Here is a 15995-nt window from a genome sequence, read left to right on the forward strand (position 1 = left end):
AACCATCCATTCTTCCTCCCCTCGGTACTCTTGCCCTCTTTGGGACCATTTGATGCTTGGCAATATTACAGAGAGCAATATTACTGAGTAGGTGTTTCAAGGAGACACGGTAGTGATCCATTTTGGCAGCTCTGGTGTGGCCATGGGATCTTATTTAATGAATGGGGGTTAGAAGCCGATGGAAACTGGTGACTTGTTGAGTCCAGGGAAGTCTAGACTTGGAGCAGCCAGTAGGGATGTGAAATATCCAAGTGGAGCCCCAGAAGGTATCAGAGCTGAGATAGGTAGCCTTGGGGGATGGGTGGAGTTCTCCACTCATTGCAGACATCAGCCTCAGGGATAAGGAAAAGACCCCAAATGTGGGCTGGGAAAAGCCCAAAAGAGCTTAAGCACTAAAGGGCAACTAGGGTGTGGGTGTGAAAAAAAAAAAAAAAAAAAAAAAAAACCAGGAAGAAAAAGTGGCCAGGCTTCAGATAAATCTGCACTCTGGCTTGTCTGCATATTTCAGACCTGGAGAAAAGCAGTTGAGGAAGGGGCTTCAGAAGCATCCAGCAGGGACAGCTTAGAGCACTGCTCTGTCAAGACAGCAGCCTAGGACTGGCTGAGACACCTACAAGGATAATGGCTCCTGTGGGTTCTACTATCTTTACCTAACTTAATCTGAAGCTCTTACTGGAAAGTCCACAGTCTACCCCTTTTTAGGCATAGCAAAGGGAACAGCATAGAGATTGCAACCCCTGGGAAATATACCCTATCTTCATTATAAGGCCCACAATTAGCTAATACCTAGGAACCCCTTCACACCTGTGTTATATCAGCCCCCAATGGGGCACTTATAATTAGTTAATGGGCAAGCCTCTCCTAAGCCTGAGGCTCCAGTCAGTCATGGAAGTGCTGATCCCATGCTGATGTGATAATCTCTGTATAGGGTGTGGCCTCCTGCTGGGTACAGGATCCAGTTGAAGGGGCATGGGAGGGTGCAGATGTTTACATGTGCCTGTTTTCAGCCCCTCTCAAATGGCAGCTTTTAAGGCATAAATGGTCAGGGAGGGGGAGGTGGGAGAGGAGGCAATAATATATTCAGAGTCCAGAAAGCTCTTAAGTGGGAGACAATTGGCCCAGGAGACACAAAATACTGAATTCTAGCCACAGTATAGGAAGCTCGGAACCAACACAACCTATTCTTTAAATACTCCCCCACCCCCAAGGACTGGCAGCACTAGGTTCTGCTGGACATGTGCTGGACAAGTGTTCAGACAAAGATGATGTCGGCAAATGTTTTTAGAAGTTGCAGACTCTCAAGTCACAACCAGAATTGGATAACAATTCTCCCCCGTAGAGAAACTAGAACTTTATTCTCTTGAAAGAGTAAGAGAGTATTTACAAGCTGGGACGAAAGGCTTCACTATGGAGAGAATAGATTCACCAAAATGAATTCTAGAATACATCTGCTGTGACTTCGAGGCAACTCTGTTCCCAGCACCCAGCAGTCTAGTGGACTGTCCAACCCCTCAAAGCAAGGAGACAAAAATCTTCCCGGTGTTGAGCCTCTCATGCCACTATCAACTGTGGGGTTATACATCATGCTAACACCCTGGAAATAGCCACGGCCTCACCTTCCTGAGGCTGGAAGAACTGCTTGCTTAATAGTGCCATGACCAGGCTTAGGCCTGCCGAGCCCAGTGGATTTAACTAACACTCAGGAGCCATGGGTATTGTGGTGCCCAAAACTGAACACTTTAAGGATTGGTGGCCCCAACACGATGCTCCCAGGTCCTCCTAGTATCCTGGAAATAGAACGGGGGTGGAAAATTCCTAAAGGTCATATAGGATCAATATAATCTCCAAACGCTTGAATCTCTTTAAAAAGCAAGGGTTCTCTTCCCCAGGATTTCCTTTTCTAAGAACTCCCTACATAACCATCAGCCTCTATTAGAAGTCTTAGCAAGTACCCATCTTAGGGAAGACCAAAGGAAGATTTGATCATACTGTCATGGCTGTCAGCTGCTCAGTTCCTGGCCAGCCCTTGGTTGGTGCCATTGCAGAAGGTAGGTGTGCATCAGACAAACTGGGACTCCATTTACAGCCTAACTGAGACTAGGTACTGCTCTTTCCTTAATTGCCCATAAGTCTCCTACTTCTAAAATCCTCTGTGACCCACACCCACACACCCACTACAGCTGTAACAGTGACCTCTGAAGACTTTCTCTTACCTGTATTGTGTTCTTAGTTCTGTTTTCTACTTGAAATCTTCACAAAGACCAGAAGCAGATAGATGTGTCATCAGATCTTAACAAAACCCACTAAGGATGAGCTCCTGCCCTTTACAAACTGCTTTCACATATTTTGGTGATTTTTGGCACTGTAGCTCTTTGGGATTGTTTGGAAGCTCTTTAAGTAAGCCATTTGTGTTTCCTGGACCATTTGTTCATGTTGTGTGTGACTAGAAAGAGGCTCTCGGTTGGAGACTGGGGTGGGCAGTGTCCCTGACATGCAGTATTTCACGGGTGTATGACAGGCTAGACAACCCTTCAAAAGCAAGAGGAAGAAGACTGCGAGTAGTAATGGAGTAGGGCTAGTGAACCAAAAATAAAGCTGCTGTTCTTACATGAGAGCAGTATGGACCTTTCCTCCCATGGTATCTCATTCTTCCACAGTCCTAGTCTCAACTACTTACCTCACAGGCAGCCATTTTGGGGCCCTGGAAACACCCTCTCCTCTTTTACTCCATCAAGGGTCATCACAGTCCTCACCTCTGTGTCCAGTTCTTATGACCTAGGATAAGCTCAGCTTGCAGCAGAGACATTCTGCTAGCCAACACCCTGGCCCATGTTATAGTGCCTATGCCAATGGGAAGGGTTGCAGCCCAGACAACTAACTGCTATCTGTGCTGTAACTTTGGCAAAGGAAATCCCCAGGAACACTTCATCATAGTTACGTAGCTTCTGCATGGCCCATGGTATACGGCCCTAGCACCCAGGGCCTTGCCTTACTGGAACAGAAGCTGGGAATAAAGCCCAGAGTTTCTAAGAATTTCTCAGGGAAGATGGGTTCTGTCTATATATAGAAAGAACTAAGAGAAAAAAAAAATCTGGGCACAGAGATCTTTTCTGAGACTGATACTCCAATCAAGGACCATATGTGGAGATAACCTAGAACCCCTGCTCAGATGTAGCCCGTGGTAGCTCGGTGTCCAAGTGGGATCCCTAGTAAGGGGAACAGGGACTGTCTCTGATATGAACTCAGTGGCCTACTCTTTGATCACCTCCCCCTGTTGGGGGTGCAGTTCTACCAGGCCACAGAGGAAGACAATGCAGCCACTCCTGATGAGACCTGATAGGCTAGGATTAGATGGAAGGGGAGGAGGACCACCCCTAAGAGTGGATTGGGGGAGGGGCATGGGTGGAGAAGTGGGATGGGGAGGAAACAAGGAAGGGGGCTACAGTTGAAATACAAAGTGAATAAACTGTAATTAATAAAAAAATAAATTTAAAAAAAATCTGCCTTCAGGCACCATTCCTAGGGAAGTCAAGTTGAATGTGACTTGCCTTGAATGTAAATCTAAACTTGGGAAAACTTGAAATCCATTTGTCATTCAAGTGTAACAGTGGAAAGGCAAAAAAAAGCCCAGGCGCTTGAGCTAAAACAGATAAAAGGAATCCATTGCTTCACAGATGGGAAGTCTAAGAGTAGACTGCCTTCAGGCATAGTTAGATCCCATGGCTCTGAGGTCATCAGAGAGCTCTCTCTTCCTCTTCCTTCTAACTCGGTTCTTAGCGCTGCCTTTTTCCAGAATGTTGGGGCTTTCATTCATTCATATCTAAGAAAGACGGTATGGAAGCGCAGTTATATTGCATAACTCTAATCTGGCAACCCAAGTGGGGCAACTGTTTCTTCCTGACTTGAAGAGAAAATTCCTGGGGTGAGAGACATGATTTGGACCTGGGGAAAAGCGGAGTGCAGTGACTTCAACCTTTAAGAACCACACTTATGGGAAGGCAGGTCCAACAGAAGTGTTGGTTGAGCCACACTGGTACCAGAGAAAGATTTAAATGGAAGAGCCCACACAGCACTCCCCAGAAGCACAAGGAGCAGGGTAGCAGCCTCCTCACAGACCATAGCACCTATGCACAGTGAGACTTTTATTAGAAATCACCCTCCAAACACACCACGAAGTACTGTGGGTCCAACGTGTTTCCTGAGGAAAGAGGGTCACAGTATTGGGGTATCAAGATCCTGGGCAGTTTGGCCAGTGAGTCCAGGCAACTGCCTAGAAATGACCATGGCCAGCACTCCCTCACAGCAACATGAATCATCCATAAGAACCTCCACAAATGCAACACAAGAAACGCCAGAGCACACGCATCTGCACTACACTTAAATAATGATAAATACAGAATTCCATTTGCTGTTATTGGCCGGACAAAAGGAACTCAAAGGGGAAAAGAAAACTAAAACACCTTTCTCTCTGGTGGACCAATGGGGAGAAAACCCAAATTATCAAAATTCCTCAGTTACAAAATACTTTTTTTTAAAAAATTCCATTATTAAGAGAATAAATAACAAAATATATAAAAAATAACTCGGTTGCATCAAAATTATAACTAGAAGTTATATCAAGATTCTTTGTGGCCTATCTTATAGTCAAATAAATGTTTTAGTTTTGATTTAACTTATTTAACTCTTATGGTGCCCTAGTGTGTAGTCTAGTTGAAATAGTATAAAATTAATAAATAAAAATAATAAATAGAAAACATTAACATAAGAGGGTATGAATATAAATACTCATCATGACAAAATTAAATAATTTACAGAATAAACTAACTACTTTCAGTGTCTTCCAGGAAGTGCAATTTCTCTACTTTTAAATACTAATTTGGAATTGCAGTCACAATTAACTTGGACTCTATTTACACGGTAAGAACATTGTGTTTTTAACACATTAAATTAAAATTTACCCTTTTCACATCTTAAATGAGTCTACAAAGAAGTGAAATCTTGGTGGTCTCCCATTAACAATTTACCTCTGACCTCACTCTCCCCACCTCAGTCACCTTGGATGCACAGAAAAAGATAACAATGATGGGTCTAGCACCTGGGTGGAGGTACAGAAAGCAGAGGCTTGGCCCAGTGGTCCTGGACTTAGAGCCCAGGCCAGGAGTTTAAAGACTGGAGCCAGGAGGAAGCAGGTCTGCACAGCCTACAGGCATCTGCTGCCCAAGCAAATGGCTGATTTTCAGGGCCTCCAAGTGAAAAATACCTTCAGCTGATTTTCTACGATGCTCATCAGCTGTGTAGACTGCCATCTTGGGAGGCCTGTCCCTAGATTCACTTCTCAAGCAGAATGCACCTTTAACACAAAGTTGAATTAAATGAAAACACAAAACATACTTGCCACATGGGCCTCAGTGAGCATAGCCAGAAGCCTAGGCATGCCCTCCTGCTGAGACTAACACCCATCAAGTCCATGGCTGCCCTCCCAACCTTGACAGACAATGGAACACTGTGGCTGCAAACTCCAAAACTTCCCTGAGAACCTTGTCCATGAGCTTCCACGGAGACTTTGAGCTGCTCTTCAGACTTCTTTCAGAAAACAAAAATAAATCACTTTGTAATACTTCAGTGTCCCCAGACACCCACACAGAGAGGTCTTCATGCCTGGGCCTCATGGGGACATGATAGGAGACACTGATTTCCAGGCTCCCCTTTGGGTAAGCTGCCCAAGGCTGCACCCAGGCTTCCAATTAGAAGTAGCTATAAGTCAGGGGTCCCCACTGTGAGGAGCAGAGCAGGGACTCCTCTGGGCAGTGCAGCCTAGACCTGAATGCCCCTCACAGCTTGCTTGATCGTTTCCAGAAGGCCTTTGTTCTCCGGGTTCTGGTAGCAGTCCTGATTGGAGTACATGTCAGTGAGGGTGTTCACATAGGCGTCAAAATTCTGTTCACATATTGGCTCCTAGAGAATAGAACCAGATTAGCAGGCCCTACTACAGGTGGACCCCCATATAGTAGAAACTAGTGGGGAAGCCTTAACCCCAGGCCAAAAGGGCAGCAATAGCAGCCACTCCTGCCAAAACTAAAAAATCACGGCAACAAGATTCACCATTATACCCCAATTCATGAGCTACTCAGGACTAGATCCAACAGCCAATGGCTACCCCATCACAGCACTGAGAAGGCTACCAAGGGCATGGGATTATTCCCAAAGGATCCTTCCCTCAAGACTCATGAACAGCAGTGAGGTCCACTCACTTTCCCACCTCTGGAACTGTCCCTAGGGCAACTTCCAGCTCAGCTGTAATACCTACAGGTGACTTGCTGCCTACCATGTGTGGAAGGCGGATATTGGCAAGACTTTGGATAAGGGCCTGGCTCAGCCCAGACAGTTCCAGGAACAGGGCCTCATTCTGCTCCTCGATGAGCTTGTTCTCCTCCTCAATGCTCTTCAGGTTCTTCTCCATGGAAGAGATCTGTGGTAGCGATATGAAGATGCTTGTCTCAGCTCTGGCTTATTATGAAAGCACTGGCCGTCCCTCACCATGTTCTAGGAAATGACAAAGCTTACTAGTGGGAAAGAGGCTTGGTCCTGCTTCCTGTGGGGAACCCCACTCAGGGAAAGAGATGGTCCCTGACTGGAGAGGGTGAAGATCCCCTGGAAGCACCCTCTGCTTGAAGGAAGTAGGAGCTGCCATGTCAAGTCTTTGAGGCTGTTCTCTGCCTTGTATCTACTAGGGAATGGGATGAAACCACAGACTCCAAGGCTCCCTGCGCTCAATCTCTGCCCACTTCAACTGTGCTCTTACTTTGCCAGGCTCCTATTTCTTTCTGTAGGATGGGAATAATTGCATTCAACTTGTGCTGCCCCTGCCTCTGAGGCTTTTACTCCAACAAAAGACCAGCAAGCTGGATGCCAAGGCCCCAGGCACATCTTCTCCAGACCAAATACAGCTAAATTTCTCCATCTTCCACACTCTGACAATAAGCCTACATAGGATTATGCTGTTTCTGGGGTTCCTAGTGTCAAAGGACAGTCCCTAGCTTAATTGCATGTCTCCAAAAAGTGAAAGACTGAACTCATGGGAAGACGATGTGTGACAGGAAGCAAGGGCAGTGAGAGGTCCTGTGAGATGCTTCAGGAGGGGCTGAGTGCTCCTCTCTACCAGTGCTGACTAAAGTGGCTCTAGAGACCTGCCCTTGGGGCGATGGCTAAGACTTGTAAAAGAAAGCAACCAGTCTTTTACAGATAGGCTTTGTTTTGCAGTTTAAAGGTAATGCCATCTCTCTGTATCGCCCAGGCTACCCTTAAACTTATGAGCTCACACAGACCTCTTGCCTCACCCTTCTGAGTAGCTGAGTACCACCACAGCAGATTCTTAAAAAAGAAAGAAAGAAAAAAAAAAGAGTCCTGAGGCTGGAGAGATGGCTAAGTAGTTAAAGAATGCTATTGCTCTTTCAGGGCACCTATACTGGGTGACTCACAACTGCCTGTAACTGGCTCCAGGGATATCTGACATCTCTGGCTTCCATAGGCACCTATGCAAACATGTGTGCACATGCGTGCACACACACACACAACGATGACTCCAAAGTCAAGAGCACATGCTACTCATAGAGAGGACCCAGGTTCAGTTCCCAGCAACCATATCACGCAGTTCATAATCTCTTGTAACTGCAGCTCCAGGGGATTCAATGTTCTTCTCGGGCTTCCATGAGCAATGCATAAATGTGCATAGACACATACAAATGTATGTATTCAATTAAAAACAAAAATGAAATATCTAGCAAAAAATAAATAAAGCTTTAAGATATGGGTTTGGCAAAAAGAGAAATGAGAGGTGCTGATCACAGCATGAAGGCTCTGGGGAGCCTGATAGATGACTTGGACTATACTGTGTCTCATCCAAAGACACAGGTAGAGAGGACAGTGATGGTCCCAGCTGAAAGACTGTCCTTCCTGTTGTCACTTCCAGTGGTTCTGGAGAATAACACATTAACATGTATAGGACACATGAGCTCTTCCTGACTCCATGATTGGTGCTACATATCATAGGCTCTTGAAATGGCATTAGCCTACAAAGAAACTAGATTATCAAGACATGTGGAATGAAATTGTTGCCTCTAGGAAGGGGCCTGCTGCTTTCCTGTTTGACCTCTCTGCCCTTGATGGGTGCTATGTTCATTTTCTATCCTTTTGTCTCTCCAGCCATTAGGGGACACTCATATAACACCAGCTCTGCTCTAGATTCACTTAGCAGACAGAAGGTAGAGCAGTAGCCCTGTTGCCAAGCAACAGCCCTGTTCACCAATACTCAACAGTAAAGGCTTTTCTCCAAGAGCAAGCCCTGAACAAGGGAGTGGAAAGGAAAGGTTCTAACCTAACCCACATTTTACTGAGGAAAGCAAGATCTTTAGGTGGCGCTGTGCTGGTCCAGGTAGAAACAGAATAGATAAGCTGCCATTGCTAATGAGACTGGAAAAATGAATTGGACAACCAGTACTAGCAGAGCCAGAACTCTAGCAAACTGCTCTTGCAGGTGGAGCAATCCAAGAGGACGACTAACACTAGCCAGGTTAGGGGCCTAGAAGACTCCCAGGCGATGCAGTGAGTGGGCAGCTAACCAGTGCCCTGGGCGCTCTGTGCTCTGTGCTTTGCTTCCATTAGTTCAATACCAGTGGTACTGATGGAAGCAGCATTCACAGGCTGGCTCTGGGTGGCCGGGAAGAGCCAAACTGAGTAGTGCCACCCACCTGAGACTGCAGCTGCACCATGGCAGCCTCCATCTCCGAATTGGACTCATTCAAGTCTCGTATCTCCTGATTTAGCTGCTTGATCTCCTCATCATTCTCCAGCACTGCCAGAAAATAAAAAAGGAAGAAAGTAAGAAAAGGAAGGAAGGAAGGAAGGAAGGAAGGAAGGAAGGAAGGAAGGAAGGGAAGAAAGGAAGGAAGGAAGGGAAGAAAGGAAGGAAGGAAGGGAAGAAAGGAAGGAAGGAAGGAAGGAAGGAAGGAAGGGAAGAAAAGAAGGAAGGAAGGGAAGAAAGGAAGGAAGGAAGGAAAGGAAGGAAGGAAGGAAGGAAGGAAGGAAGGAAGGAAGGAAGGAAGGAAGGAAGGAAGAAAACCAGCTGCTGCTCTGTTCAACTGCTTTGGAGATGGTAAGGAAGATCTTTATGCAGAGGTGAACCTCTTGCCAAACCCAGAGTGCCTCTCTTGGGCATGTATATTGGGAAGTCTTGGAAACTGAGAACAGTATTATTTTCCTCCTACCTTGACCTGTGCAGGATGCACAGATCTCTTCAGAGACATTAACTGCTATGACCAAAGAGAGATATGTTCAAAGAGAATCTCCTTGCCTTCACAAACTCATGGGCAAGGCTTTTGGTGCCCTCCCATCAGACTCTGATCCATATATAATCACCAAGCTCAAAGTCAGAGTCAACACGACTATCAAGTGGAGTCAGGGGCTCTGAATCCAAGCATTGAGAACTTCAGGATTAAGGTAATAGGACAGCTAGATCAAGGCAATAACTACCACAGATCATTTTCAGGGAGCTCAGCTTCCCCATCCCCTTCCCACAGCACAGAGAGAAGGATAAGAAGGGACATCCCAGAAGGGCAACCTCACCATCACTTGTCTTGAATTTTGGGCTGAGAATCTCATCCCCTGAGAGTTTTCCTTTCTTTCCAGCAAAGGTTGCTCTGGGACAGCCAGACAAACTAGAAGCAGAAGTTACAGATCACTGACCAGTTCAGGACATAGTGCATAGGCAGGTCCGGGATCCCACACCGGGACTACATCAGTTCCATTCCCTCTCACTCAGATGACCCTGCATGCCTCCCTGTGGGGCTACTGCTTCACCTCAGCTTCCCTGCCTGGTGAGCAAGGCTGTACTCCAGGAAAGGGGCCCAGTGATGCACCCCTCAGAGCCTTCCCTGTTTGGCACAGTCATGGCTGGTCACAGGTCCTAAAGGAAATGGGGCATTGCTACCTTCAGGTGTTATTACTCTGGGCAGAGGCTGAGAACTGCGTGCTCCACCTGCTGGCCCTCTGAAGCACTCTAAGAGAGGGTCCTCAGAGCTAACTCCACCTGAGAGATCCTTCAGGACATAGATGGACCAGCATTCACAGGTGATTTCTCCACTATAGCTATTCAAGCAGAAAAGCATACAAAAGCATGTGGATTATCACACACTACTTCATGTTTGTGCAATGATCTCATTCCCATTGTAAATCAAAGTGGTAAGAAAAAAGGAAGGTTGGAAGCACAGAGTTCAACTACCCTGCCCACCTGGCCCAGGCTCCTGCAGTCTTTTTTTTTTTTTTTTTTTTTTTTTTCTGTTATTGGCATTACCTTTGTGGTCTATATCCCAGCTGCCCAAATGAGACCCGATTTTTTCCTGTGTTCCCTACTAAGTCCCTCACTCTCGGAGACAATTGGATAGATACTTGCTCACAAAGTTCTGTTTCCTTTCCTAACAAGTATGCCAGGTCCTTCCCAGCTAAAGCTACACGGGGGCTTTCCCTCCACACACCTCAGGGAAAACATCTGGCTCTTTCTCCAGAGTACCATTTGCCCACTACTCTGCTGTTTCCCCTGATCCCTGCTCTCTATTCACCAGATTCAGTTAACTCTCATTTGTTTATGCAATCAGTCCCTACTCACTCTGCCCAACACACACTCTAAACGGCAATGACTGGTTATCCCTTTGTTCTGGGCTCTCTCTGCTCCTTGATGCTGGGTGGACTGTCTGTAAATTAATTTTGTTGTTGTTGAATGGATGTGCTAACTTTGTGGGTAGAAATAAGGGCAAGAAAGAAGAAGAAAGAAAGAAAAGGGGGGAGAAAGAAGGGAAGAGGTATTGGCTTTCACTTCAAACAAAAGTTACTGGACAAGAGCAATGGCTTATTAGAACAGCGTGCATGAGAAGGGATCTGGTGAAGCAGGGCAACTTAGCCCTATGGCAGGTACTGTGCGCCTAGACGAGAAGAGGGTTAGTTACCAGGCCCCTTGCAAAGCAAGTGAGAGCCTCTGCCCAAAATTCAAAAATCAAGCCCAATGTAAGAGGCAGGGCACAAGGTATAGAAAACAAACCTTTCCTGAAAAGTGAAATATGGGCAGAGGCAGGAGTCTGGTCATACATGGCCTCCATATTTAACGGGATAATAGCATAACATACTCATAACATCAGGGCACAGAGGGACACTTATGAGGGCAAACACATGCTGAGGCAAAACAAAGACTCTCTAGTACCAAGAGCCTCCATGACATCTCTCTTTGAGCTACCTACTTGGGTCTTGCTTTCCCTTGCAGAACTGTTATCCCCACTAAGTACTAGCTTGCTCCCCCCCACAGGAGTTTTGTCCCAGACGAAATATCCCTGATTGTTGACATGCGGGTCAGTACCTTCTGTGGGTGAGGAAACTGCCATTGGCATGCCCAGAGCCATCGCAACCTGGGGTGGGGCAAGTAGGGCCCTCATTCTTCAACGACTTCCAGGAAAAAGATGAACCATTGAGAGCGCCCTCTTTCTGCCTCCGAGCGGCCAGCGGGCAACCAGAAGCACTCCTGTGAGAGGCATATTTGCCGCTGATGTGGCCGAGCCCCACACAGCCTGGAACTGGGCACCTAGACACAGAAAGACTGAGGTGATCACAGGGGCCCTGGGCAGGAGGATCTAGGAACCCTGCAAAGCCAGGCTCTAGAAACCCTGCTCAAAGTACTTCGTACTTTTGAGTGAGGCAAGAAGCTAGTCAAATCTCGTAGCTGGAGTTCCGATTGGGAATGCTGTCCCTCTCCCTCTTTCTCCTTGGTCCTTGCATAGCAGGGCTTGCAAATCAGAAGGGTGGTGAGGGCACCCCAGGCCAGTCAGCACAATAAGGCCTGTTAACCTACAGCTTCAGAGCTGTGACACCCAGGGGTGTCTGGAGAACACAGTGCTCAGACAGGAGGGTATTGGCTTTGACTACCCATAATCACCCTGCAGGAGGCTTGCCAGGAGTAGTGCTTCCTTTATTCCAGGTATTTGAAGACAGAGACAGAAGCACTATGGCTGTAATATATATACGCAGAAGACAAATGTCCCAGGCATGGTGTATGAAAAATTGGCTAGGACCGGACACACCCACTCATGCCCCAGAACAAGTTCTTCAATCTGAAGATTTGCAGTCCTCCCCCAACAAATGCAACTCAATGAAGTCACCATTCATCACATGTTCGCTCTATGCTAAGAACCAGGCAAATACACAGGACCCAAGGATAATGCTGCCATACTTTACAGAGTTTTCTGTGGATACAAAGAAGTCAGGGCAGGACATTTTCAGGAAGACAGAGGACCGGAAGCAGTCTCCTGCTGCCTGATAGTTGCCTGCTGTGCTCCTGGGGCAGAGGGCATAATGCCAGCTGGCGAGTAGCAAGGTGACAATAGCAAGATAGTCCCCCATCTCATTTCCAGGACAGTCTTGGAGACAGTCTCCTCTCCATCTTTGCCAAGGTCCTGCTTCCTCTGTCTGAAACACCTCTTGCTTTCCTCTCCTTCCCTTCTTGCTCCTCCAGCCCACACAGGCCTCAGACAATATAGTGGCCACAAGGAGATCTCAGCCTGAAGCCTACAACAGGGACACACCAGGAGCACCGCACAGGGGATTTGGGTAGCTCGCATTCAATATCTAGCTCCTCGAATCTGGATGCCCATCACTGTGAAGTCTGGGATACCTAGGCCAAAGACAGCCAACCTGAGGGTTGAGATGAGACCCCTCCTGAGTCCCCAATATCACAAGCTCATATGGCCAGCTGAAGTAGGCTTTTCAGTCACTCCAGACAGCCGAATTCTTCTAACCACTTGAAAAGCCTCTAACCTCTTTGCAAAGAGGAGTTGCTTCTATTCCCTGGAATAGCATGTATGAGCAGTATTCAGGAGCGATTCCTTCCTCTTAACAATGGCATCAAATCTTCAAAATCAGCAGTTTTGATTTTGATGATCAGCGAGACATGACTATGGCATGAGACAACAGGCTTCCACGCTCCTTGAATGAGCTTATATTTTCCAGAATGGCAGTGGGGCGCAGAAGCCGTGTGTACAGTGACATGAGACATGGGTCCAGGAGAACGGAGAACAGAGGAGTAGCTGCCAGTGGCTGGGACAATATGGACCTCCAGAAGTCATGGATAGAACAGGAGAAGTACCAACACCTCAGCACTGTACCCTCTGTTCACATCTACGACATCAAAGTCCTGACAACGGCTTAGTCTCAATCAGTGCTTGTGTGAAACGTTAAGAATGAGAATTCTACCACAACCCCACAACTACAGTTCACACCTGTGCTGACCAAAATCCCATACTTCCACAGGACTTGGTATAGCCATTAAAGTTCCTGCTTTAGTCTGTACTGGTTTAAAGATGCTGATCAATTATAAATATTTTATGAGCAAGGGTAAGTTCTACAAAATGGAACTACTCCCAGGCGCCCCATTCTTGCCATAAAGACATTAGGAAATTCATATTGCCAGTACTGCGTGATATCTAAAGATTGCAGTCTCCTTCCATTTGCAGAAGTTTTTTGTTGTTGTTGTTGTTGTTGTTGTTAAAGCAAAGTTGACAGTACTTTAGAAAAAGGAAAACTATTTTTCCCAGCTAATTTGAAAAATACCAGTTTTGACCTTAATTATTTACAAACACAGCATAATTCACCAACAATATCACAGCCAGCAGGGTCTTTGCCGACATGCTTGACAAGAGCTTTGTGTGCTCATGGTCCCAGGCCAATTTCTGGATTCTTAAGGAGAAAAATAATTTTTCAACCCAAGATTTAGCCAGCACATGTTTTTGCATTGTTAATTTAGCACCCACTGCAGATTTTCTTATAAAAATTATATAGATTTCATTAGACTAAATAAATAGTTGGTGGTGGCAACCCCTTCTGAACAATGTGGTATCTGTTAGGCCTCTCCTCTGTGGCCAACTAGATTTTGGCCACAGCTGGAACAAGTTCGGAGAATTAGAGTAATCCGAGGCCAATTGTTTTGCTGCTAAGTGAGTATGCAGATGCCATCGGCCCAGTAAACAACATAGTCAGGGAAGGCCTGCTTCTTGAAAGCCCAGCCCCAAGCGGCAGCCTAAATCCTGATCAACACCCAAAAGCAGAGAGATCTGTTCTGTTCACCTGCTGGAGGAATGCCCTATCCACTTTACTAAGGATCAGCTCCTGTGTCCTGGGTAAGTTAGTCAGTGGGTCATCCCTATTTGAGCCTGTGACATGACATGTCCCACCTGCAAAAGAGTGTTGCAGGAAACTAGCTCTCTATAAGAAGAATAATCTTACAACGATACAAGTACCTACCAACTGCATCACAGATGGTAAAGGTTTGCCCATAAGCCCTCAGAAGACTTATCACCCCTACCTTGCCCCAGAGGGATGGAAGTAGCCATTTCCAAAAACATAAGCATGTATTATTTTTGCTTCAGGGACTTGTGTCACTTAAGATCCACAAAGGATGTGGGAACTCTCTAGAACTCCTAGTGAGGCAATGGTGCATTGCTTTGAGCTTTTTTCTGTCTCTTCCTCCACCTCATGAAATTCTAGCCCATGCGCTGGCTATAGCAAATGATGAAAGAAGCCCCTTGCTATGATATTTTGGTGGTCAAACCCAATTTCCCCAAGAAAAAATAAAAAGGGATTATAGGAAACTGGCCTTGATCAGCCATCCTGATACCAAATGGAGAAAAGTTTAAAGAAAATCATCAAGCTTATAGATTTATAGAATGGTGAAAAAGTGAAGAAGAAGAAGAGGAGGAGGAGGAGGAGGAGGAGGAGGAGAAGAAAAAGGCTGTGAAAGGATTTGTAAAAGACATTCAGGCCAAGGTGGTAAGAAAGGAGTTACTGGAATGCAAATAAGGATTTATCAGAAAGCACAAAAATGGCTCCAAAAACTCTGCCAGGGTTCATTGAGAGGCAGTGCCACAGAAAACAGATCAGTCCTAAGGATAGATGCAAAAGCTGCAACAGGAAGAAAGTAGTTTGAGAGGATATTTTAGAGATTATATTGACAAGAATTGAAAAGTAGCCAGAAAATAATATTCTATGGTGAGGGAAACTGAGAACCAAGCCAAAGCCAAGAGGTATTGTCATCATCTTAGGTCAGAAAGACATTGCTTTTACTCAATGAGATTTTTTTTTCATGTGTATAAACATATAGCTGCTTGAAGCATTGCGTGCCTTCCAAAAGCCAGTGTCTACTCCTAACAACCAAATTGTATTTATCACCTCTCATCCTGGTCAAATTATCAAGTACAGCGATATCAAATGTGTTCCAGATGAAGACGTGCCAATTTATTGTCAACCATAAGAAAAGGGATGACTAATCTTCAAGTTCCAGAAAATATCCTTCTCTGCTGGATAAACTCTCTTTGCAAAAAAAGGCTCTTCCTGAGAGGAAGGAAATGGGAGAAATGATCAAATGCATCTGGTAAAATGGTAGACTTTTATCTAAGTCAGAAAAGATAGCACCATTATAATAGAGAAGTATATAAAGATGAGAAACTACTTGCCACTGTTTTTAATATCCAGCTATATAGTGTTGTAAAAGTTAAGTGAAGAATAAACACAAATATAAAAGCCCTGACTTTGCCCTTTATGTGTGATGATTTCAGTGTCAAGATAAAGTTATACATGTATACGTCTGTCCATATAGCCCTTGCTGTCCTGAAGTTTACCATGCAGACCAGGTCAGGCTGGCCTTGAATCATAAAGATCTGCCTGTCTCTGCCTCAAGAGTTCTGGGATTAAAGGCGTGCCCCACCGTGCCCAGTTTGTAAAAAACTGCATTTTAAAAAATTAGCCTAGCATCTGATAGGCTGTACCTTGGAATACATTCAGCTGTGTACATGAACAAGCTAAGACCAAAATGCTAGCTAGCTGTGTGTGTTTACTTCATTGAATGACACTCCATTGTTATGCTAGGGAATTTACACCCTGTATCTAACTGGTAATCAGAAAAAGAA

General features: G+C 45.6%; 1 protein-coding gene across 2 annotated transcripts in view; it reads right to left on the reverse strand.

The window, feature by feature from the left end:
• Positions 1–4098: 4098 nt before the first annotated feature.
• Positions 4099–15995, reverse strand: part of Myt1 (myelin transcription factor 1) — a 66120-nt gene continuing 54223 nt past the window's right edge. For both annotated transcript variants that reach the window (XM_055596175.1, XM_055596174.1), the window contains 5 exons: positions 11402–11623; positions 9622–9713; positions 8748–8851; positions 6326–6469; positions 4099–5955 (listed from right to left, as the gene is read on the reverse strand). In XM_055596175.1, coding sequence (XP_055452150.1) covers positions 5815–5955; positions 6326–6469; positions 8748–8851; positions 9622–9713; positions 11402–11623 — 703 coding nt within the window. In that variant the 3' untranslated portion in view covers positions 4099–5814. The remainder of the gene's footprint in view (positions 5956–6325; positions 6470–8747; positions 8852–9621; positions 9714–11401; positions 11624–15995) is intronic.

Source organism: Psammomys obesus, unplaced genomic scaffold, assembly GCF_907164565.1.
Source record: "Psammomys obesus unplaced genomic scaffold, mPsaObe1.curated_primary_1811, whole genome shotgun sequence".
Taxonomy (NCBI): domain Eukaryota; kingdom Metazoa; phylum Chordata; class Mammalia; order Rodentia; family Muridae; genus Psammomys; species Psammomys obesus.